The sequence below is a fragment of the Ailuropoda melanoleuca genome, chromosome 7 (assembly GCF_002007445.2).
Source record: "Ailuropoda melanoleuca isolate Jingjing chromosome 7, ASM200744v2, whole genome shotgun sequence".
Lineage (NCBI taxonomy): Eukaryota > Metazoa > Chordata > Mammalia > Carnivora > Ursidae > Ailuropoda > Ailuropoda melanoleuca.
In genome coordinates this window covers 40851275-40874396 of record NC_048224.1, presented here as the reverse complement: position 1 = coordinate 40874396, position 23122 = coordinate 40851275, and the positions used below count along the sequence as shown (strand labels likewise).

Below are 23122 nucleotides of genomic sequence, written 5' to 3'. Positions count from 1 at the left end.
CAAATAAATAAATAAAATCTTTAAAAAAAAAAAAAAAAGATGCTAAATGGGCCTGCCTGGGAGGGGAGGCGCTCAGTCGGTGAAGCGTCTGCCTTCAGCTCAGGTCATGATGTCAGGGTCCTGGGATCGAGTCCCGCATCAGGCTCCCTGCTCAATGGGGAGCCTGCTTCTCCCTCTGCCTCTGCTGCTCCCCCTGCTTGTGCTCTCTCTCTGAAAAATAAATAAATAAAATCTTAAAAAAAAAAATAAAGATGCTAAATATACTAGGGTTCTGTGTCTGACATGTGAATATGGCCCGTGTGTGTGACATGCGTAGTGGGGGGTGTGTGTGTGTATATATATGTATATATATATATATATATATATAGTGTGTGTTTGTACGTCTATGTGAATTGTGCGGATTTGCAGTGTGTGTGGTGGTGTGTATGGGCGCGTTGTGTGTGTTTGATACACTGTGTGTATAGTGGGTATTTGATGTATGCTGTGTGCGGCTGCTGTCATAAGGCCAGCAGCGTATCTGGGGGACTATGCTGAGGAGAGGGTCCCTGCTTCTCCCGCCGACACTATCCAAAGTGACACCCTTTCAAGATAATCGGGAGCAACTTGGCGGGGGGAAACACAACAGGTAGAGAAGGAAGGCAGTTGAAGGGAAAGACACCACTGGACAGAGTTGTACCCCACCAGACCGTGCCCTTCATGTCAGAACGGGACTTCGCCTCTGGGGGCACCCAGTCTTCAAATCCCCAGCCCAAAGGGTCACAGGAAACAAAGCTGAAGTTCAGAGAAGCATGTGGCCCAGTGACCCACAGACCAGGAGCCAGAGCCTAGCCCCCCCGCCCCTCCTAACAATGGAATGGACTTCAGTGCCAAAGAGCCGACATGCAAAGACGCAGCAATCCTGGGGAAGGTGCTCAGAGCTGGCACGCAGGGGCCTGGGCTCTCCACAACATGGCCTCACCTCTGTCTCACACCCCCCAGCCAGGGGGCATCACTGCCCCATTTTATCAGAGGAGAAAACAGGCTCAGAGGGGAGACAGAGGTAAAGGCAGGCCCTTGGCAGCCAGCAGGAGAGGAGAAGTCTCTAGAGCCAGGAGGACAGCCTCTTGGCTTTGGGGGTCAGGCAGGGAAGTCAGGGGCAGTGGCAGGGTGTAGGGTTTAGCTCCATGAGGGGCGCTGGCTCCTCCTCCCTGTTTGCAGAAACACAGACCCTGCCCAGACGGGAGCCTGGACGGGCAAGCGGTGGAAGGAGCTAGACACAGCAGCAGTGTGGGCCTTCCTCCTGCCCACCTCTCCATCCGTCCCCATCCCAGAGGCTCAGCCGCGCCAGGCACCCTCTCACCCATGTGTCCCTTTGGTCCTCAGGCACAGATGGCTAGAGGCTCCTCCCTACTTCTTGACACTGAGGCAACCCGGCTGGGGGCGGGGGAGGGCAAGGGATCTTCCTGGGAGATGGGCTTCCTGGAGAAAGACCCAGAGTCAAGGCCTTTCTATAGAGCCCAGGTGCCTTAAGCAAATCCTTCTCCCTCCCTGAGGCCTGGTTTCCTCATGCGTAAGGTGGGGATCACAAGAGCGGCCTCCTGGGATGGTTGGGGGACCACGTGCGGGTGTGTGAGGCACTTGGCACAGGGCAGGGGAGGCACTGGAGTGACGCATGTCCTGTTCCCGGCTCCTGCTGCACTGGTCAGCGTGAGTTATAAGAGGGGATTGACCGGCTCAGGGGCCCCTCCCCTCCTGGCCCGAGCAGGGGCTGCAGGGGAGAGAAGAGCAGTTCTTGGAAAGCCACCACCAAGCCCTCCTTGCAATAGGCAGGCCATTCACACCATGCCATCCAGGGTCCACACCAGCTGCCGAGCCTGGAGTGGCCCTCCGCAAGCTCCCCGTGGCCCTCTTCACCGGTCCACGTCTACCCCTACCCCAGGCACGCGGGACTCGTCAAAGGCCATCGAGTATTGCCCTCCGTGGGGTCAGGTCACTTGACCGCCTCAAAGCCTCTCCTGCCTCCCCACGGCAGCAAAACCTCCAGTCGCATCCCAACATTCCGGCCCCCGCGGCCAGGCCAGCGCCCCCCTCTGCTCTCTCCTGCACCTCTTCACCTTGAACCCGTCACGCCAGCCAGTCCCTCTTGGCCACCTGCTTTCCTGACCTATAGGAAGAACCTAGCTGGGGGCCTGGCACGTGGGAGACAGCTCGGCAAGGTGGGATTCGGCGACAGCCGACCACAGGCCTATGGCTGCTCGGGACCCTCCTCCTGGGACGCCGTGGCCCTCCTCGGAGGCACATTTCAAGACTCACCTTAGTCTTGGGGCGCCTGGGTGGCGCAGCTGGTTAAGCGTCCGACTCTTGGTTTGGGCTGGGGTCGTGCTCTCAGGGTCGTGGGATCAAGCTGCCTGTGGAGCTCCACACTCAGGGCGGAGACCGCTTGGGATTCTCTCTCCCCTCTTTTCTGCCCCTCCCACCGTGCTTACGCTCGCGCAGCGGCGCACGCATGCGTGCTCTGGCTCTCTCGCGCAAATAAATCTTAAAAAAAAAAAAAACCCACCTTAGTCTTCACCTCCTCCAGGAAGCCTTCCCTGATGCCACCCCTCCAGGCCAGTGTAGGTGCCTTCGTCCAAGGAGAACTGTCTGGTGTCCCCATATCCTCCTGTTATTGCTGTCCTACGTGGAAAGATAACTCCAGTCCCCACCCTCCGGCCTGGCATCTCCTCCCCAGAGTTCGTGTGGATTTCGGCAGGTGTATGTCCTCAGGGGTCCTCCTTGCTCTCTGCCCTTACAGCTGCCCTCTGCCCTGGTGGCCCACGGGACTCCAGTCTGGAAACACCCCCACCCCCACCCCACTTCATCCCAAAGGCCTTGCAATGCAGTTCCTTTGGATAGCAGAGTGTACTGGTGTGTTACGGAGACGGCGGAGGCCGGTTCCAGGGCACAAAACACATTGCTCTTCAGGGGAAGAGCAACTCCTGCGAGTTCCTCAATCATCCCTGACCCCAGAGAATCTCTAACCAGCTGGATGGGGGAGGGACCTGCCCCCTGAGAGTGTTCTGGAAACTCCTCCCTCTCAGAGCCCCTCCCCCTTCTCCTGTTCTAGTGGAGACCTCCCTCTGGTGGGCTCCTTGGAGACCCCTGGAGGGGCCTCACCTGAGCCAGATCCACTCGGCCATTATACAAAGCAGCTGCTGTCTGTTATTTTAAAGAGCCATTGTTCTGGGCTGAATTGTGTCCCCACCCCCAAGTTCTTATATTGAAGTCCTAACCCCCAGGCCCCCGGAATGTGACTGTAGGCAAGGTAGGGCCTTTGAAGAGGTGATTGAGTCAAAATGAAGTCATTAGGGTGGTCCTAATCCAAAGGGACTGGTGTCCTTCTGTGAAGAGGAGATATTTGACAGAGACATGCCCAGAGGGACAACGATGTGGAGACCCAGGGAGAAGGTGACCATCTGCAAGTCAAGGAGAGAGGGCTCAAGAGAAACAACTCTGTTAACATCTTGCCCTGGGACTTCCAGCCTCCAGAACAGTGAGGACATCGTTTCTGTCGTCTAGGCCAGCGGGTCTGTGGTGCTCAGTGGCCGGTGGCCCGAGGAGGCTCCCCGAGCACCGTTGTTTTCATGCATGTCTCTCATTGCACTGCCGTCACCAATTGGTGGGCCTGCTGCCCCTTGCAGACTGAATTCCCTGAAGGCACGGGACAGAGACCTTCCCATCCTTCGGAGCTGCCGAGCCGCCACACCCCGAGAACTTTGGAGAGCATTTCCTGGGTGAGCAGCATCCGGGACGAACAGGACTTCGGTTTGTGGCCCTTTAAAGCATCGAATGCTGGGAAGGAGGGGGACCCCACCAGGCACGACCCCTCCCCAACTGTGGAGCACCATCCCATTCGGCCTCTGGTTCCACCCTCATCAGCTCTGAGAGAAAGGCTGCCCCCGTTGTACAGATGAGTAAACTGAGGCCCAGGGAAGGCAAGTGATTTGCGCAAGGTGGTTCATGGAGTCAGAGCCAGGAGGGAGGAGAGACCAAAGCCCACAAGGGAGACCTGAGACCTGAGACCTGAGAAGGGGAGGCAGGGGCAGGAGAGCTCCGCAGCGTCCCGCCCACTGGAAGGAGACAGAGAGGACCTGGGTCTACGACCTGTCTATGCCTCTTGCTTGCTGTATGAGCCGGGGCCTCAGTTTCCACATCTGTACATGATGCTGATAAAAATGGGACAGCACGTGTGATGCTTAGCAGAGGCTCTAGCCCTCAGAAAGGGCTTATGAAGTGTTCGTGCTGCCGCATCTGAGAACAGTCTTCTGGAACCGCTCAGCTGGCCCAGCACCTGGCCCTGCAGGAAGTCTGACAAAGAGCTCTCAATAGAATCTCTTCCTGCTGTGGGCTGGTCGGCATGGGGGGCAGGCAACTTCTGTCCTCCAGGCCTCCCGAGCACTGCCACCGTCCCCAGCACAAGCACTGTCACTTGCCCTCCAGCGGGCCTCACAGGGCACAGGCCTGGATCAGGCTCAATGGCCCATTGTTCTCCCTGCGGGCCCAGAGCGCCCGGCCTGCCGGGAACCAGCTGCTGAAAATAGTCCCACCGGCGTGTTGGGGTCCAGCTGCTTATCTCACTGCAGGGGTCAGGAGCGGCCCCACTCTTCCTGGCCACTACTCTGGGCCAAGTCCAACTTGGCCAGCTCCCAGGTCACCCTCAGGGGAGAGTCCAAACTCACACCCGCAAAATATTTAGTGGAAAATTCGAGGCCAGTTTTAATTCCCTGAGGGCAGGCCCTTGGTGCAGACTTTCAAACTCAGCCCTTAGCTGATTCAGAGGAAAAACCTGGAAGAACAGGCCATGACTAGCAAAGCAAAGAGAAATAGGGAACAGTATTCCAGGTGGCAGGAACAGCAGGAGCAGAGAGAGAAGGGACGAGGCTGAGCAGAGCAATGAGAGGCTGTGGGAAAGGAGTCTGGAAGGGCAGCTCAGGCTCCGAAGAGCAGGGTCCGGAATGCCAGGCAAGGCTTTCCTGACCTTCCAGGTCATGCCTTGGCTGGGGCAGGTCTGTGGTCACCCTCACTTCCGGGGCTTCCTCTGAGCTCTTCCCTAAGAGTAGTAGCAGTCCTGAGGGAGGATCCCAGGGCTAAGGAGGACAGAAAGGTGCCCTTAGCACCCCCTCCAGGCCTGAGAAGGGAGCTGCCCACCAGAGACACATGAGGTGGACCCCAGAGGCTCTGCCTAGGCTGTGATCGCCACAGTCAGCCTCCAGACATTCAGGCCTTCAGCTGTCAGCCTTCAAGCTCCTGCTCTGAGCTGAACCCTGGGCCAGGTGCTGGGGACCCAGCCAGCCACTCAGCAACAGCCTTTGAGGGTCTCACCATTCAGAAAAGAAGCAGACAAGTGGCAACTCCAGGACTGAGTCACCTGAGCATTGTCCTGGGACAGCTGAGAGAAGGGTTCCCTCCTGACTTGGAACATTGGCAAAGGGTCCCTGGAGGACATACCCTCTGAGCTGAGTTTTGAAGGCTAAGAAGGAGATGGCCAGGTAAAGAGGTGGCAAGAAAGCTGTGAGAACAACATGTACAAAGGTCCTGGGGTGCACCTGGGATGGGGGTGAGGGGTGCACAGACCAGAGACAGGTGAGCAGGTAGCAAGGCTTCAGAGATCTACGGGGACCAGATTTCATTCTTCTCTGAATTCCCCACGGACACAAACACAGTACTCACCAACAGAAAGGCTGGTGAATGAAACAGTAAACAGTTGGAAAAATGGGAATGGGGCGTCTAGTTGGCTCACTCAGTTAAGAGTCTGCCTTCGGCTCAGGTCATGATCCCAGGGTCCTGGGATCAAGCCCCACATCAGGCTCCCTGCTCAGCAGGGACTCTGCTTCTCCCTCTCCCTCTGCCCCTCTGCCTGCTTGTGCTCTCTCTCTCTCTGTCTCTCAAATAAACAAATAAATTCTTAATCAAAAAGAAAAAAAGAAAGAAAGAAAGAAAAAGAGAAGAAGGAAAAATGGGAATAACCAAATTGAGGAGATTAAATCCTGTCTTTGGAGCTCATTTACAGAGTCTGAGAATTTGATCACGGATTATTCCATAAGGAAGGTCTTCTGTCATTTCCACATTGGGGTTTGACTTATAAGCTGTGCTTCAGTTGAGAGTACCTATACCACACAGACAGCATCCAAAAGCCCCTGCTGGGAGGGTCCGGTCAGGCAGACATGGACTCCAGGAATCCACGGGGTGCTTACAGCCTGGAGTGAAGAGCTTCATTGGGTTAAATATACCCCAAAGGTGAGCTCCTCTGTGATTGCCCCCATTGGTCCTATTCTTCACCCCTCCCAGCATGCACTCCGGTTGCCATGTGACTTCCCAGCTCTGCCTCCTGGGAGTAGACCATCCTTCCCACCCTCCAAGGGGGGCGCAGCCATGTGACGTGGCCAATGGGACAATAGATGACAAGATTCAAACAGAGGCTTAAAATACACTTGCATCTGAAAGTAAAGCGCCAATTCTATACAACCTGTCTCAGAAAACAGAAGAGGAGGGAGCACTTCCCAATTCATCCTAACCAGTATTACCTTGATACCAAAACCAAAGACAGCACAAAAAAGAAAAACCACAGACCAATAATTCTCCTATAGATGAGACACAAATCCTTAACAAAATAGTGGCAAAGAAAACGCAGCAACATATTGAAAAATCAAATACCATTACCAAAGGGAGTTTATTTCAGGGATGCAAGACTGGTTTGATGCTTGAAAATCAGTCAGTGTAATCCACCATATTCACAGGCTAACCAAGAAAAGTCATGTGATCATACCAATTGATGGGAAAAAAAGTTTTTAACAAGATTCAACACCCACTCAGGGAAAAATATTTCAGAAGATTAGGAATAGAGAGAACAATTCGCATATAAATAAACTTCCTCTATAAATATATGTAAAAATAAATATATATATAAACATGCTGCATGAATAAAATAGCTTAGTGAATAGCATTTACAGAACACTGACAGCCAATACCGTTCTGACTGGCGAAAGACTGAAACCCAACAAGACTAGAACGGTAAATAAATGACATATGGATCAGAAAAGAAAAAATAAAATTGTACCTATTTGTAGATGACATGATTGTGCAGAAAACTCCAAGGCATCTACAAAAAAAACCCTCCCAAAACTACTGAATTCAGCAAGGTCACAAGCTACAAGGTCAATGTACAGAAATTCACTGCATTCCAATGTGCAAGCAATGAACATGGAAACTGAAACTTATATTCTTTACAATCACTAAAAAAAGAATGAAATACTAGGGTTTAAATCTAACAAAATGGGACCTGTATGCTGGGAATGACAGTATGCTGATGAAAGAAATCAAAGCAGATCTAAATAAATGGAGAAACCTGGCAGGCCCGTGAATTGGAATATTCCACATCATAAAGATACCAGTTCTCCACAAATTGAAATGCAGGTTTAACACAATTACTATCAAGATCTCAGGAAGACTTTTTGTAGACGAGGCAAGATTATCCTAAAATTTATATAGAAAGGGAAAGGAACTAGAAGAGGTAAAACAATTTTGAAAAAAAAAAGAATAAAATGGGAAAATTGGTCTACTTATTTCAAGACTTCTTACATAGTTACAGTCTTTAAGACCATACAGCATCCATGGAAAGACAGAAACACCGATCAACGGAACAGAAGAGAGAAGCGAGAAATAGACCCCTAGATGTATAATCAACCGATTCTTGCAAAAGCAATTCAATGATAACACTTTACACCCACAAGGATGGCTGAAATAAAAAAGACGTAACAAGTGTTCAGTAAAACTGTGGGGAGATTGGAGGCCTCACGTCCTGCTGGTGGGAAAGTACACGGTGCAGCTTGAAATGCAGTGTCTCCAAAGGCTAAGCATATAGGGTTTGCTTATGACTTGGCAATTTGTTTATGACTCTACACTTACGTATAGACCCAAGAGAACTGAAAGAACTGAAAACATACGTCCACCCAACAGCTTGCACGTGGGTGTGCATAGCAGCACATCATAATAATAGCCAAAGAGCAGAAACGACTCAAAGGCCCGTCAGCTGGTGAGTGGATAAATACCGTGGTCCAGTATATGGTGCATGGGATCGGTACAATGGAGCGTTACCAGGCAATACAAAGAAAGGAAGGACTGGTCTGCACTATCGCATGATGAACCTTGAAAATGTTATGCTAAGTCAAAGAAGCCAGACAGAAAAGACCACATATTGTATGATTTCATTTACATGAAATGTCCAGAATAGGCAAATTGTAGAGACAGAAAGTAGATTAGTGGTTGCCCAAAGCTGGGAAGGTAGGGATCTAGAGAAGGGAGTGACCACTAATAGGTATGGAGATTTTTTAGGGGGTGATGAAAATGTTCTAAAATTGATTGTGGTGATGGTTGTACGGCTCTGTGAAAATACTAAAAACCGTTGAGTTGCACACTTTAAATAGGTTGATTACATGATGTGTGGTTACATCTCGATGAAGCTGTGGGTTTTTAAAAAACAATTCAATAGATGAGGGATAGTCTTTTCAACAAATGGTGCTAAAGCAAATGGACATCCTTGTGCCCCCCCCCCAAAAAACCCCAAACAAAACAAAAAACAAACCAAGAATCTCAATTTCAACTTCACATCTTCCACAAGAATTAACGGGGGACTATAGGTTAAATATAAAACTATAAAATGTGTAGGAGAAAAATCTTTAGACCTAGGGATTGGTGAAAAGTTCTGGGACATAAAACCCAAAGCATAATCTAAAAGAAAAAAAACAGGAAAAGTATAACCACAACAACAAAATAAAGAAAGAGAAAAGAAAAGGAAAGGAAAGAGAAGAGAAAAGAAGAGAAAAGAAAAGAAAAAAGGAAAAAGGGGCACCTGGCGGGCTCAGTCGGAGGAGTGTGCGAATTGATCTCAGGGTTGTGAGTTTGAGCCCCACGATGAGCGTAAAGATTACTTAAAAATAAAATTAAAAACTTAAAAACAAAACTAAAAAAAGAAAATGATAAATCGAACCTGGCCAACATTAAAAAACTTTTGATTTGCAAAAGATGCATTAGGAGCATGGAAAGACAAGTTGCAGACTGAGAGAAATGATTTGCAAATCACATACATGACAAAGGATTCATTCCCAGCATATATAAAGCGCTCTCAAACTCAAAACAGTGAAAAATCAAACCCTCTCACTAGAAAATGAGCTGGAGACGTGAAGAGACATTTCACCAAGGACGATATACAGATGGAGAATAAGTACACGAGAAGATGTCCGATATCACTAGCCATCAGGGAAACACAAATGAAAACCTGATGAGATCGCTGCACACACCTATTGGAACAGTTACAGTAAAAAAGACAGGGGCAACATTAAATGCTGGCAAGAAGGCAGGGAAACCGGATCTGTCACTGTGCCACTCCTCGGGAAGACAGTGTGGCAGTGTCTTACAAATTATACCTATACTTACTGCACAACCCAGCAATTGCACTCCTGGACATGTATCCCAGAGAAATGAAAACTTGTGTCCGCACAAAACTCTCTACACCACTGCCCGTAGCAGCTTCCTATGGAAACTGGAAACAACCAAAATGTCCGTTAATAAGTGAATGGTTGGGGCGTCTGGGGGGCTCAGTCGGTGAAGCGTCTGCCTTCAGCTCGGGTCGCAATCCCAGGGTCCTGGGATCGAGTCCCTCATCGTGCTCCTTGCTCGTCCGGGAGCCTGCTTCTCCCTCTGCCTGCCGCTCCTCCTGCTTGTGCTCTCTCTCTCTTTAATAAATAAATAAATAAATAAATAAATAAATAAATAAATAAATAAATAAAATATAAAAAAATAATAAACATAAAAAAAATAAGTGAATGGTGAAACCAGCTGCGGTACACCCATCCCACAGAACAATACTCAGCAATAAACGGGATCGAACTATTGGCACACACAGCAACTTGGACGGATCTCAAGGGGAATTATGATGCGTGAAAAAAGACAATCTCGAAAGGTCACATAGTGCATGCTTCCATTTATATAACATTCTTAAAATAACAAAATTATAGAGCTGGAGAGCAGATGAGTGGTTGCGAGGGATTAGGGGTGGGGGTGGGGGATGGGTGTGACTCTGGAAGAGTATCCAGGGAGCTCTTTGTGGTGACACGGTTCTGTGTTTCCATTTCCATAGCGGTTCCATAATCAACGCATGTGACAAACTAACATAGACACACACACTGTACCGATGTCCGATTTTGGTTTTGAGATCGTACTGTAACTGTGGGAGGCGTAGCTACTGGGGCAGCTAGGTGAAGGGGACATGGGACATTTGTTTGCAGTTTCCGGTGAACATATAATTATTTCAAAATTAAAAATGAAACAGAAAACCAAAACCACTTCCATTTCAGTGAGACCTTTCCCTGGGGAGAGGCTGACCTTTCTGGCCAGAGCAGATCTGAGCGCAGGGAGGGAGCGTGGTGCATTGGAGGACCTGAACATGGCCCAGGAAGACGGGAAGCAGGGAGCTCACAGCCTTTCATTCCCCACTGGAGCCCTAGTAGTGGGAACTGTTAGTACCCCCTCTTTCTGGATGAGGACACAGTGGCTAAGTCAGGTTAAGTGACTTGTCCACAGTCACACCGTGAGTACGCATCTGAGCCTGGACTCAAGCCCAGGTCAGTCGGCCTCTGAAGCCCACGCTCCTTGTCACCCTCCTCCGCGGTCGTGCAATGGATGGATTCTGGGGAGCAAGCCAGTTCTTGCTGCAAGAGCCCTTCGGAGACAGAAACCAATGCAACCTGAGGTGTCAGAGTCAGATGGCTCCTCGAGAGAACTTGGAACGCCCCCCTACCCATCTTTCAGACGGGCCAAGTGAGACCCAGTGAGGGACGAGACTTACCACAAATGGGCAGCAGAAGCAGGCGGTGGGTGCGGGTCTCCTTCCCGCACGTCTGGGGACTGTCAGCTTTGCCTTTGTGCACTGAGCTCGGCGCCTGGAAGGGGTGTGTGTGCGCAGCAGACGTAGGGGAGGTATGGACTTCACGTCAGAGGAACGAGTATGTGAATAACCAGCACATCGTTCCTGGGTTCAGCCTGGCTAGAGGACACGGAGGGCTGCATCCCGAGGCCCCGCCAGTCATCTGGGGGAGTAGCTAAAGCTCTGTTTTTAGTCCTAACGACACACACACACACACACACACACACACACACACACACACACCCATCTGCCGACACACCTGGCCTGGATCCCAGCCCCTCACATAGCACAAAGCACCATCTGCCCCTTCAGAAGGTCCTCAGACAGAAATCAAGCTTGGTTCTCCTTGTTTTCTAGAAGAAACCAACCAGAGAGGGGAGGGGCCTCATCGAAGATCACATGCAGGTGTGGGACAGATCTGAAGGCAAGGCACCTGGCTGACAGCAGTGGCCCCTGAAGCAGCAAACAGGACTCTGCTGAGCCCACTGAGGCCTGGGGCCCCATCCCACCCCCTTGGGGCCCCACCCTTGTCCTTGAGTCCCTGGTGGCCTTGTCTTAGAAACTGGCCATGGAGCTGATGTGGGGGGGTTGCTTGCTTCGCCTGAACTCACCTCTTAGATGCTCAGTGGTAGCCCCAGACCTCCCTCTGTCTGCCCCTCCGTGGGGCACCCCCTCGTGGCTGGCCCTGTGCTGAGGGGTTATACCTGTTCTTTACCTCACTGAGTCCACGTGAGACCCGCCAGATGGGATTATTATTCCCATTTTGTAGGTGACATGACTGAGGCTCCGGAAAGTAAGGCAATTTATCAATAGCTCTACTGAGAACCGAGATCCAGCCCAGGACCAGACCTCCCCACACGCTGAAGCTCAGGACCTTTCTTAGAAAAGCTGGCCCGGAGACCAGGAGAAACTTGCGCTCTCCACACTTCCCTCCGCCCGGCTGGAGGTGAGGCTGCCTGGACGTTAGGGATTGGGCTCCCAGTCTCTGCTCAGCCCCAGCATACTTTTCCACGTTCTCATTGAACGTGAACTTTCTTACTGGTAGAGAACAACACTCCGTGCCTCTCCAGGCCTTCTGTGCGGACTGATGGAGAGAAGGCTTGGAATGCCCTTTGGTGTGTCCCTTCGTGTGGCCCTAGCAGCTGGCACTGCCCTCCCCCAAGCCCCATTCTCATCGTGCAGAGCAGGCCCGGACTGGCCCTGAAGCTCTTCCTCACCCCCACGGTTTCCTCCGACCCAAGGAAGGGGCACCCTGGTGGCAGGGGGCCAGGGTACCCCCTTTCCTCCTGCCTGGCCCTGCCAGGGAGAGGCTAGGCAGAGCCAGATGTTTCACAGCCGTTGCACAAGAGCAATTGTCTGCAGCCTGGGGTCTGTTGCCTGAGAGCTGGAGAGCAGTGGGGGAGAGGCTGGGGCAGAGGGGTGCATCAGGGAGACTTTCTAGAGTAGGTTGTCAGTGAGAGGGACCTGGGGAAGGGACAGTAGGCAAAGGGAGCAGAGGAGCCAGGCAGAGACACGGGGGTGGGGAGCACAGAGGAGTTCGGTGAGGGTGGGGGGAGCAGAGAGGCATGAAAGCAGAGAATCAGGGAGGCTGGAGGGGGCTTTCTGGGTGGGAGACCCGTAGGGGCTACTGCTGACCTGCTCCCCTCACCCCACCCCACCCCAGGATCCTGACTTTTAGAACCCCCAGAGGCTCCCAGACCCTCCTGATCTGCCTTGGGAGGTAATGAGCTCCCTGTCACAGGAGAGATGCAAGCAGGAACCCAAGAAGGGACCCAAACGTGAGACAGCAGTTTAGACCAGGTGGTCTCTTCCAGGCTGGAGAGTCTAAGAGACCATGTCTGCCCCAAGCCAGGCCAAGAGGCCAAGAGCATGAGGGACCTGATCAGCCCACAAGGAGTCGGGCAAAGTTTGGCACAGGCAAGCCAATGCTGAGTCCCCTCCCACTGGCATCCAACTGAGTGCCACAACCGTGCCCTCTCCCCTTTCCACCCTTCACACCCTATTTGCAGGCTGACCCCAACTGCTCCCAGCCAGGCTGACTGGCCAGTGGCACAGGGACAAGCTGTTTCTGACACTCCCTGGAACAGGCTGGCTTTGTCCTCTAGCTGAATGTTCCTGGAAGGACAGCTATTGGGGTCTGAGACTGGAGGCTCCCTGTCCACTCTGATCAGGGTCTGGACCCTTGAGCTTGAGCTTTCCACCTCCCTGTGACCCTGAGTGATGATGTCACTAACGGCAGCTGGCACTGAAGGAGCATACATACCCCCTGCCAGGCGCTGGGCTAAACTTGCTGCAGGCACAACCTCACTTAGTCACCAAAGCTCTGGGTAAAGGGCCAATACGCACAATTCACAGATGACAAAACTGAGGCAAAGAGAGGTGGTTTTTTCAAAGATTTAGAGCTTGGAGCAAGCAATGGAGCCAGGGCGCAGGCCTTTCGCCTCTATGCAGTGCTGCTTCCCTCCCTCCGCCTCAGTCTTCCCATCTGTAGAATGGGAAGGGACCTGGACATGAGGACCTCACGGCCCTCATATCCCACACTGACCAGCCTGGGATTGCCAGAGAGCAAGGGGCCTGCTCCTTCTTTGCATGTTTAAAAAAAGGGGTGGGGAGCAGCCCAGACACTACATAGGTGACGGGACTGAGGCCTCAGCAGGGAGGAGGGCGCTAGCCAAGGTCCCCAGGGAGCCCAGGCAGGGCCCAGGGCAGGAGGATCCAGGCACCTCTCCAGCCTGCTCTCCAGCTGCTCAGCATAGCCAAAGTCGCTCTGGGCCAAGGGACCCAGTGTGAGTAATGGAAACCGGCAGTGGGGCCTTCCGAAATGGGAATTCCATCTGCCTGACTTTGCTCTGCGGGACTTTGGTTTCCACGGCAACTTGGGGGTGGGTAGATGGAGGGCTTGGCCCAAGGCTGAATCCCTGGAACCTAAAGAAAGGGGAAGGTGAGACTCTTCAAGCCTACAGACCTGAACCCAGGATCCCAGGCAGGGAACAAGATCCGGGGAGATGGGGCTCAGCCCCTCCTGCACTAATTCCATACAGCTTCGTGGAAGTCAGCCCAGCTGGGCCAGGCCCACTCCAGGCAGCGCCTGGGCCCCTGCCCCCAGACCCTGGCAAGCTGTATGTGGGGGCAGTGGGGGCCAGCTCTGGCATCAGCTTGGCCTGGGTTCTAGGCTCTCCTCCACCTCCTCCAGGCACGTGGTCTGGGGCCTCCAGTGAAACGTGGCTTTGGACAAGCCCTTGCCTAAATTTGCATCTCTGGTTAGGCACAGAGTGGGAAGCCTTCCCCAGGGACACAGAGGGCTTCTCTGTAAGCCCTGCTCCTTGTCACCTGCCCAGCTCTTCTTCTGTCCTAACGGCATCCGCATCCGTGGGCCCGCCCATCTGCCCCCTGAGAGGCCGGCCTCATCCGCCTCCACCAACCAGCCCTGTGCCACCTGAAAGTTCTGCTAGAATCTCAGGGTGTGGTGGGCAGAAAAATGGAGGAATGTAGGCAGCTGGTAGCCAAGCTAGGACCTGTCCTGTAGCAAGCAGGGGACAGCAGTCCAGGGCACAGGCCTGGTAGCCAGTGGGGCTTAGGCAGAACCCTGTCTCTGCCACTTGCCAGCCGTATGACCTTGGACGAGTCACCCTCCCTGTCTGTGCTTCACTCTGCCCATCTGTGAAATGGGCATAACCCCCACCAGATGAAGAAGATACACGGAACAAGCATGGCAGAGTGCCTAGCACGGGGAAACAGCTTGGCAGGGAGCGCGAGCCCTGGGTTATCGTGTGTGTGACTCTGGGGTGGGAGGCAGGTGATGGCAAGAGAGAAGAAGCCGCCAAATGACCCCCACCCTACCCCAGTCCACCTTAGGAAAGCTCAAACCCAGGAACACACAGAAAGGGTCAAGAACAAGAAATAACACAGGCCTTTTATTTGCTCCAGAACTCGGCTGCTGTGTGGTCTCAGGGTGCCATGCTTTCCCAGAGTCTCCAAGGGACACCTCCCGGGGGGGGGGGTTGGGATTTCTGCGTGAGGTCACACGGCAGCACCCACCCCTCCAGGCCTCATCAGTCCGGAAGGCCCAGCTGCCTGCCACTGGCTCCTGGGACCAGCCAGTCCCCTGAAACTGGAAAGTGGTGCCCACCCTCTTGGCCAGGTGGCTTTTCACAAGGCGTTGGTTAAAATATTGCACTTGTAAATTAGGAAAACCGATGAGGCAAAAATTTCCTATTACAGGACGACGTGCCAAGCATCCGACTACTGTTTAAATAAATAAAACTCGAGGCGGGGGGTCTGAGCTACGAGCCCCAGCAGCCCCCCCCAACCCTGGAGAGCCCTGGAGCCCACAGCTAGGCCCCCTGCCCCAGCAGCCAGTTCTTTAAGGAACTTGGTCAAGGCTGAGCTCTCGCTCTGGCTCAGCCAGGGCCCCTGACCTGCCAGGGCCCTTGGGCCCCCTCGTACCAGGGCAGTGGGGACCCAACGGGGCCAGTCCTTCTACTCCTCCAGTGGCCGGAGCCTCTTTTGGTCCAGGCCTCTCATCCAAATGTCCGTCTGTCCGTCCGGAGACGCAGCCTCCGGGGGCTTGCTTGCCCCCTCCGTCGCAGAGGGAGAGAGGCAGGTGGGAAGGGGGCCCAGCCCGCCTGGTGTGAACACGGAGCTCTACCCTGCCGCCCCTAAAGTGGGGGGCTCATCTTCTTCTGGTTAATGAGGTCCAGGTAGAGGTCAGAGCGGAGGAAGCGTGGGTACGAGTCCTTTTCCATGAGCCCGAAGATGCGCTTCTGCGCCAGATCGAAGCAGCCACGGGTGACACTCTGCAGGTTGTCCTTGGTGTGCTCCCGCGTGTATGAGTCCAGGTTGACCTGCGGGGGCAGAGGGCAGTAGGGTCAGGTCCACCTGCAGGGGGCTGACCCTGGGGGGCAGAGGGCCAGGAATGGGACCTCCCCAGCCCTTTGCCTCCATACCCCTCTGCTCCATGTCTGAAGTCTCAGAGTGGAGCCCCTCGGGGCAGCGATTCGAGTCCTGGCTCGGTCACTCGCTGTAGGGCGGGTGGTTTATAGGGCCTGAAATCACCACGTCCAAGGTCAGACTGCCTGGTTGGGATCCCAGCAGTGCCATACGTAGACCTGTGACCCTGAGCAAGTCGCCCACGTGCTCTGAGTCCCCTTATCTTTTCTGTAGGCTAGAAAGGATGGTCTACTCCTCAACGAGTGCCAAAGACGAAGCAAGGTCATCCACGGTAAATAGATACGGAGCCGATCAACAGATCACCCCCTGCGACTCTGCGCACAGCGACCGGCCCTCCAGAAGCTCACTAGATGCTATCGACTCTGACCCAGGCTATCGGAGACGGTCTCCTCCTTTCTCAAGTGAAAATAATATTAAACCCATTTTACAGGCTGTCGTGAGGATCAAATAAAAGAGTGCATCCACAAAGGGCCTGGCGCATGCCTGGCACACGGTGCCTTGACGGTGGCCATTTCTGTTACCGACGGAATTCTGTTATTCCCAGAGCCCCAGCTTGCTCCCTCTCCACCCTGGACACGCGGTCCCCAAGAGTTGCTCTGGCCTCTCCCGTTCCTGAGCTCCTTGTTGAGGCTGCCATGTACCTGTGACCACTGAGAGGCCGCTGGGGATGGGGATGGGGATGGGGATGGGGCTGGGGGGCCTGAGGGCCCCGCCTGAGGCCTTACCTCCTTGCACGCCTGGATCGCGATGTACTCAGCGAAGATCTTCTTGGCCTTGGCTGCCATCTTGGACTGTGACTTGACTTTCTTGAAGTCCTCACATGCCAGCCAGAATTCCAGGTTCTCCTCACTGAACTCGGTGCGAAGGAAGGCCTGGAACACCGCTAACCCATCTGTGACGAGAAGCCCAAGCCCTGGGGTGAGAGGCAGAACCAGCCCTTCTGCCCTCTGGACACCCCCCAACCTCCCCTCTAGGGGCCTTTTAGGGTGCAGATGTTGGGAGCTTAGTAAAATAACCACTTCTAAGAGCCAGGAGCCCTGGGAGGTGGACCCACCCCTGCCACTGCCTCTTCGTGGGCCTTGGCCATGTCTCTCCCCTGTCTGTGCCTCAGAGCCCTCATCTGTAAAGTGGGGGTCAGGAGTCTATGTGCTGGAGCCCTGTGAGGATCAGAGGGGACCCTGCCCAAGGGACGTGGGGCACATCTGGCCCAGTGGAAGCCCTCGGTACGTGGAAATGTTTATTGTTATTCCAGGAATCGGTCTGAGCACATAGGTCCCAGCGGCCCCTCGCAGGCAGGGCCAGCTCCCGTGGACAGGGAGGTGCTGGCAGAAGCCGGCTCCAAGGCCAGCCCAAGGGCCTCGGCCTCTCCTAACAGCGGAGACACCTGACGGGACCCATGAAAGAGGGAAAGGCAACCTGTCTGGGACCAGACACACTCTCTAGGTCTGGGAGAGGAGGAGAGGAAAGGGCGGCGGGGGTGGGGGAGATCACACAGAGAGGGGAGCAGGCCGGCTGGCCCCCACTTACATTTGTGAAGCAGCAGCTTCTCCAAGGACTCACCCCACTTGAGGGCTTCCTCTGAGGTGGGCCTGAGGGGCGAGGGAAGGGGCACAGTGAGGCACCAGGAGGTTCGGGAAAGTGGGGAGGCTGGGGCTGGGGGGTCTCTGTTAGCTGCCCTCGGCCTGGGCAGTGGCTGAGCCCAGTTGGGGAGCGCAGAAGGGGGCCCAGCCCCTCTCTTTGGGCCCGCATCACTTCTGGCTCCTGCCTCTGCCCTTGCCCGGCCGGCCGGCCTTCCCCGAGCAGCGGTTCCCCGTGAGGGCTGCGGCTTGCCAGGTACCAGGCTCCCTCGAAGACAGCCTCCATCCAACCCAGGGCTGAACCAAGCCAAAAATCCCCTTTCCATTTAACCCCACCACCAGCCCTGCTCCCCTGGGGACCAGTGAGTGCCTGAGGGGTCCTAGGGGTGCAGAGCGGACCTACTTGAATGACTTGACCATTTTGTCTGCCTTGCCCGCTGGCTGGGCCCCAGGGGACTCGTTTCTTCGCCTGAAGATGCCCAGCTTGTTCTTCATGTCCTTGGCTCTGGGGGCAGAAGCAGAGAAGGGGGTCGGTCAGCCTGGCCCGCTCGGCCCCTGCAAAGCCCGGGCGGGGAGGATGCGTGCTGCGGCGGGGCACCTACTCCTTCATCGTGTGCCGTCTCTGTAGGTTCCCATTGCGCGTGAGGTACATGCCCCGGAGCATCTCTGTAGGCCCCCCACCTTGGGGCCCGGGATGGTCTGAAGGGAGCACCCCCCAGGCTCCTGCTCCCCAGCCTGCGTCCCAGGCGGCGGCAGGCAGCAGCGGCGCGGGCTCGGCCGAGCGTTCGTTCGCCGGGATCCCAGCCGGAGGACTGGGGCTCCCAGGCACAGGCCGGGCTGGACTCAGACGGGAGGAGCCAGGAAATGGGAGGGACCAGGACGGGGAGCAGAAAAAAAAATATCCCTCCTGGCCAACCCTGACAGGGAGCCCGTGAAAGGGGCATGTGTCTGCAAGGGGCGGCCTCTGGGGCCCGGGCCGGCAAAAAGCCAGACCCAGTTATTTGTGACCGGCCTCCCCGTTGCCATGGTAGCGCCAGGGGAAGGAGGAGAAAACAAGTCAGCAAATTGCTGGAAGGGGAGGGGGGAGGGCTCTGCCCACCGGGGTGGCAGGACTGGCTATTTTTAGCTAGGAAGCATTTTTAGCCTTGCCACTCCCCCAGGGGGCAGCCGATTTCGGGACTGAGCAAAGCTGCTGGCGGGAAAGGGGTTCAATGCCCCATGCTCACGTCTGCCTCCCTTGTCGCTAGACCCCCTACCCTGGGCACCTCCAGATGGCTCCTGGCAGCTGGCCTCGGCCTCAGTCATTGGCTTCGGACAGAAGCATCCAGGAACATGCAGGATGTCCCACAAGTCTGAGTACGGTTTCAAGCCCAAATAACTTCAGAAGCACAAGTCCCGTAAACTTTCCTGAATGTCATATGGAATTTTAATTATGTAATTTCTTAATGCACATTGAGTTTTGTGACTTTTTTTTAACGATACTTTTTTTTTTAATTTTAAGCTTTAGTCTCTGTTCTTCCGATTCAAGATAAAAAACGCTGACTGAAACCAAAGGTTAAAATCAAAAATGCCTTAGGCAAAATCACAAAGCTAAATAAGTGAAAAAGAAATTTAAATAATTCGACTTTCAAATGGGTGTTTGTTAAGTTTGTAGTACTTATGCTTCTGAGGTTATTTGAGCTTAAAGCGGCATTAAGACCTACAGGACCCCCTGGGTGAGTCGGTGAGGGTGAGGGAGACGGTACCCACCTCCCCGTGGAGGGTAAGTGGGAGGCCCTGGAGCCACACAGCGTGGGGGGCAAATCCCACCCCCAGCAGTTGACAACTGTGCGCTCTCGGTCAAGTTACCTCACCTCTCAGAATGTCAAATGTTCCCATCCACCAAACGGATGATAATAGTACCTACCCTCTCTGGGGCTGTTGTGAGAAGCAAGGAGAAAACGCGTATAAAGTTTTAGCACACTGCCTAGGGCAAAAGTGCACAGGAGAGAGAGACAGAGAGAGAGAGGGAGAAGAGAGCGGAGGCCCCCTGTGTCCAGAGGGTCTGGGGCAGCTGCCCAGGGATGAGGACCCTGCTCTAGAAGGTCCTAGCCATTGAGCCAAGGCCAAGGAGTCCAAGGATTGGCAGTCCTCTGGGTGAGGACTGGGGCCCTCAGAATGCCTAGGGGTGACTGGGGTGCCAGCATTTGGCTTCCTGGGGCATAGTGGTCTGTCTGACAGGATGGCAGAGCTCAGACGGGCCCCGTGTGTTCCCACGTGGGTCCAGAAGGCAGAACAGGGACCCACAAGAGGAAGCTTAGGCGCACTTTCTTCCAATCAGAGCCATGAAGAGATGGAATGAGTGGCCTCTGGGGAATGAACTCTCTCTCACCACTAGGGGCTCAAAGGCTACCTAGCAGGGCTGCTGTGAACCTCCCCCAGAATGCTCTACACTGAGCTTCAATAGAACAGGCTCTGAGGGAAAGAAATATATTTATATTTATATTACTAGAGCTAGCATGCCAGGTATCAGATCCCCACTCCACCACATACTTGCTGTGTGACCTGAGACAAGTAACTTCTTTTTGCTTCAGTTTATACTCATTGGTCAAATAGGGCACATAAGAAAAAAAAGGAAATGTAAAAGAAAAATAATGGTAAAGATTAAATTAGATAATATATGGAATGCGCATAGAACAGTGCCTGGCCCAATAAATATTAGTTATTTTTACTGCTATCCCAGATTCTAAGAGTCCTTGACGAAGCTTTTAAGAATGTGAGCTTTGGCCATTCAAAAGGCAGCGCCTGCCCTGAAGGGAGGCTAGAGTTAGGACCAGCTCGGGACAGCTCCAGCACCCCAGATGCCCACCCCCCGTGGGCCTCGGCTGCTGCACCCCTGGAAGCAACACCCACGGCAGCTTTGGTGATACCTGGCTGGCGCAAAGGGCTATTTTTGGTGCATGTCACCTTCCCTAGAAAGCGGGATTGTTCCTGGCTGCAGACTGAGAGAAGCCTGTAGTTGTCCCAGGAACAAGGGCAGAGGAGCTGGGGGAGAAAGAGTTTCTAGAGTCGTGGACGCTAGCCAAAGTAGAGGCCAGGGAAATGGCTGTAGGAGGCATCTGGGAAGACTCCTGTCCCCCTCCCCCAGGCCCAACTGGTACATAATGGTGGGCACTACACGACTTGGAGGGGAGGGGGGCTCCCTCTTGGCACTACCATGTACCCCACTGCCTCCTCTCCATCCGTCCCCCTAGTCTCCAGGGCCTGGGGCCCCGGTGTACAAGGAGACCCAAGGAGAACCCACATACACCCTGTCCGTTTAATTGGCACCTCTAACAAACCTCCAGAACAGTTGTGTAAGGCCCCAGAGCGTGGCCAGAAAGGCTGGGGAGTGTGGGATGTGCTACCTGGACCAGCAGCGCCACCTCCTGGCAATGCCCAAGACTGCTAGCCTTCGAGAGCTCAAAAGGAGAAAGGGGGAATCCCGCGTTCTTTCTCAGAGGCAGCAAAGCTCTTGTCAAGGTCACTCAGTCACTGCTTGGCTCAGAGGCTGGGCCGGGGCCAGGACAACCTGGCTGTTGCCTCTGCTTGGTTCCCTGGGGCTTCCAGGTACTGAATCAGCATGTTGCCTCACTGCATGAATGCCAAGGGCAGTGCCGGATGCTCGAGACCCTAGTGACACCACCCTGGGGCCGCTGGCAAGTCTTCAGATTTTGTTCACTGGTGTCTGTCTAGGGCAGGACTGGGCACAGCCCCTTCTCCCCACCTGTACCCCTGGAGGAGAGACAAGCCCGAGGACGGATGAAGAAGAGGGGGTTGGGGAGCCTCCCCAACCGCAAGGTTGAGGACCAGGGATCTTTCCAACGTACAGGTTTTTGCTCTTTCTCTTCCGAGAGGCTTCATCATCATCCCCGACCATGTCGGCCCCACTCATCTGTGGAAGAAAGACAGACACGTTATAGTCTGGGAGTCCAAAGGCTGCTGCCTGAGCAGAGAGAGGCTCAGGGATCCAATGGCACCCGCAAACTATCCCACCCCACTCCTGCAAAGCTCCGACCCCTTAGGGGAGGGAGAGGGAGGCCCGTTCCTGGGGACAGTCTGTCCATGTAGTGTGGCTGGCCCACCCCCTCCAGCCAAAGGGGTCTCATCCTGGTGCAACTACAAGCCCGGTTTGCGATGGAGAAGCCGAAGACACAACGTTGAGGGCAAAGCCAGAGACCCAGCACTCAATCGTTGCAGGCAGGAGGGCAGACTGGAGAGCAGGGCTACAGGAGGCGTTCTGCAGTGTGACTCAGCCAGTCACTGTCCCTCCGCAAGCCCCGATTTCTTAATTTCAAAATCGAGATCCTAATGACTAACTCAAGCTTCTGAAGTTTGGCAGAGACCTGGGATTGGTCAGCAGTGCGGGCAGTGAACTGTCATACAAGCCTGAGAGAACCTCTCCTGCCTTCAAGTTTTCCATGGCTCCCCAGTGTCCCCAGGGAAACAGCCAAACTCTGTGACATGATATACAGGGTCTGCCATCTTAGGGTCTGGGCAGAAACTTGCATTTGAAGATCAGTTACAAGTCCTTCATTTAGCTCTCGGCCTGACCCCTGCTCCAGCACCCTCCTTGACCTTGCCCTCCAGCCAAACGGAATGCCTTCGCCTGACTTGCCCCCTCACCTCAGCCCTTTACCTGTGCTACACCTTCCACGGGGAATGCTTTTGTGACCCTGCCATCTCCCTTTACTCCCAAGACCCAGCCTCAGGAAAGACCTAGACCTCTGGGGTAAGCCACTTAAATGCCTCCTCACCTAGGGAGCACTCCCAGGCCCCTAGACCAAGGCTGTGCCCCCTTCACCGCTTTTGAGGTCCCCACCACATTCGAAAGGGCTTTTTTCTCAATCTGTCCCCTCTGCTTGACTGTGAGTTCTCACGAGCAAGGCCTCTGTCTGCCTGGGTCACCCTCATGGGGCCTGGCACAGATTAGGAGCTCAACAAATATTTGTCAGATGAATGAATGCATCGAGAGAGGGAAAGCAGACTGAGAACAATGAGTCTTGAGGCCCTCATTGCCTGAATCCCAGCTTGCAGCTGTATCCCCCATTGCTCCCCTGCGGCCCACAGACTGCACCTCCCCCACCCATCCTCTCCCTTCCCCTTTGCCTGTGCTGGGTCCCCGTCCTGGAATGTCCTCTCTCTTCTTCCCCCCAGTCTGCCACTCCTCTTCTCCAGATCCCTCCAGATTCCCACCATCTCTCCAGGGCTGTCCTCTGTGTCCCCTGCCCTGCTGGTGCTTTTCCATCTTCCTCCAGTGGAAACCCAAGGCCCCAACAGCACCACCCTAGAGTAGAAGCCCAGTAAATGCTCTCAGATGGGAGAGGAGCTAGAGCTCAGAGCAGGCTGGGCATGGACACTATGGCCCAAGACAAGACAGAGTGCCACCCGGTATGGATCTCAGCTCTGACTCATGAGTCCCATCCTGGGCCTCGGTTTCCTCACTTGTAAAATAAAGATGGGCTAATTCTCAAAGGGTTATTAATTCTAGAAAGAAAAGTGGCCTTATTCCAGATATAGCCAGCAGGGGGAGCTACTAGCTTCAGTGGAATATACACCCTTGGATGGATGGATGGATGGATGGATGGATGGATGGACGGACGGACAGACGGACGGACGGATGAATTCATATTATAGA

At 54.1% G+C, this 23122-nt stretch overlaps 1 protein-coding gene across 6 annotated transcripts in view; it reads right to left on the bottom strand.

Annotated features, from left to right (window-relative positions):
• Window positions 1–14826: 14826 nt before the first annotated feature.
• Window positions 14827–23122, bottom strand: part of RGS3 (regulator of G protein signaling 3) — a 103442-nt gene continuing 95146 nt past the window's right edge. For 5 of the 6 annotated variants that reach the window (XM_034664341.1, XM_011220428.3, XM_011220430.3 and 2 more), the window contains 5 exons: window positions 21315–21379; window positions 17870–17971; window positions 17417–17478; window positions 16615–16781; window positions 15598–15783 (listed from right to left, as the gene is read on the bottom strand). In XM_034664341.1, coding sequence (XP_034520232.1) covers window positions 15598–15783; window positions 16615–16781; window positions 17417–17478; window positions 17870–17971; window positions 21315–21379 — 582 coding nt within the window. Of the gene's footprint in view, window positions 15784–16614; window positions 16782–17416; window positions 17479–17869; window positions 17972–18068; window positions 18283–21314; window positions 21380–23122 lie in introns of those variants that run through there. The other variant, XM_019795900.2, reaches the window with a different exon arrangement.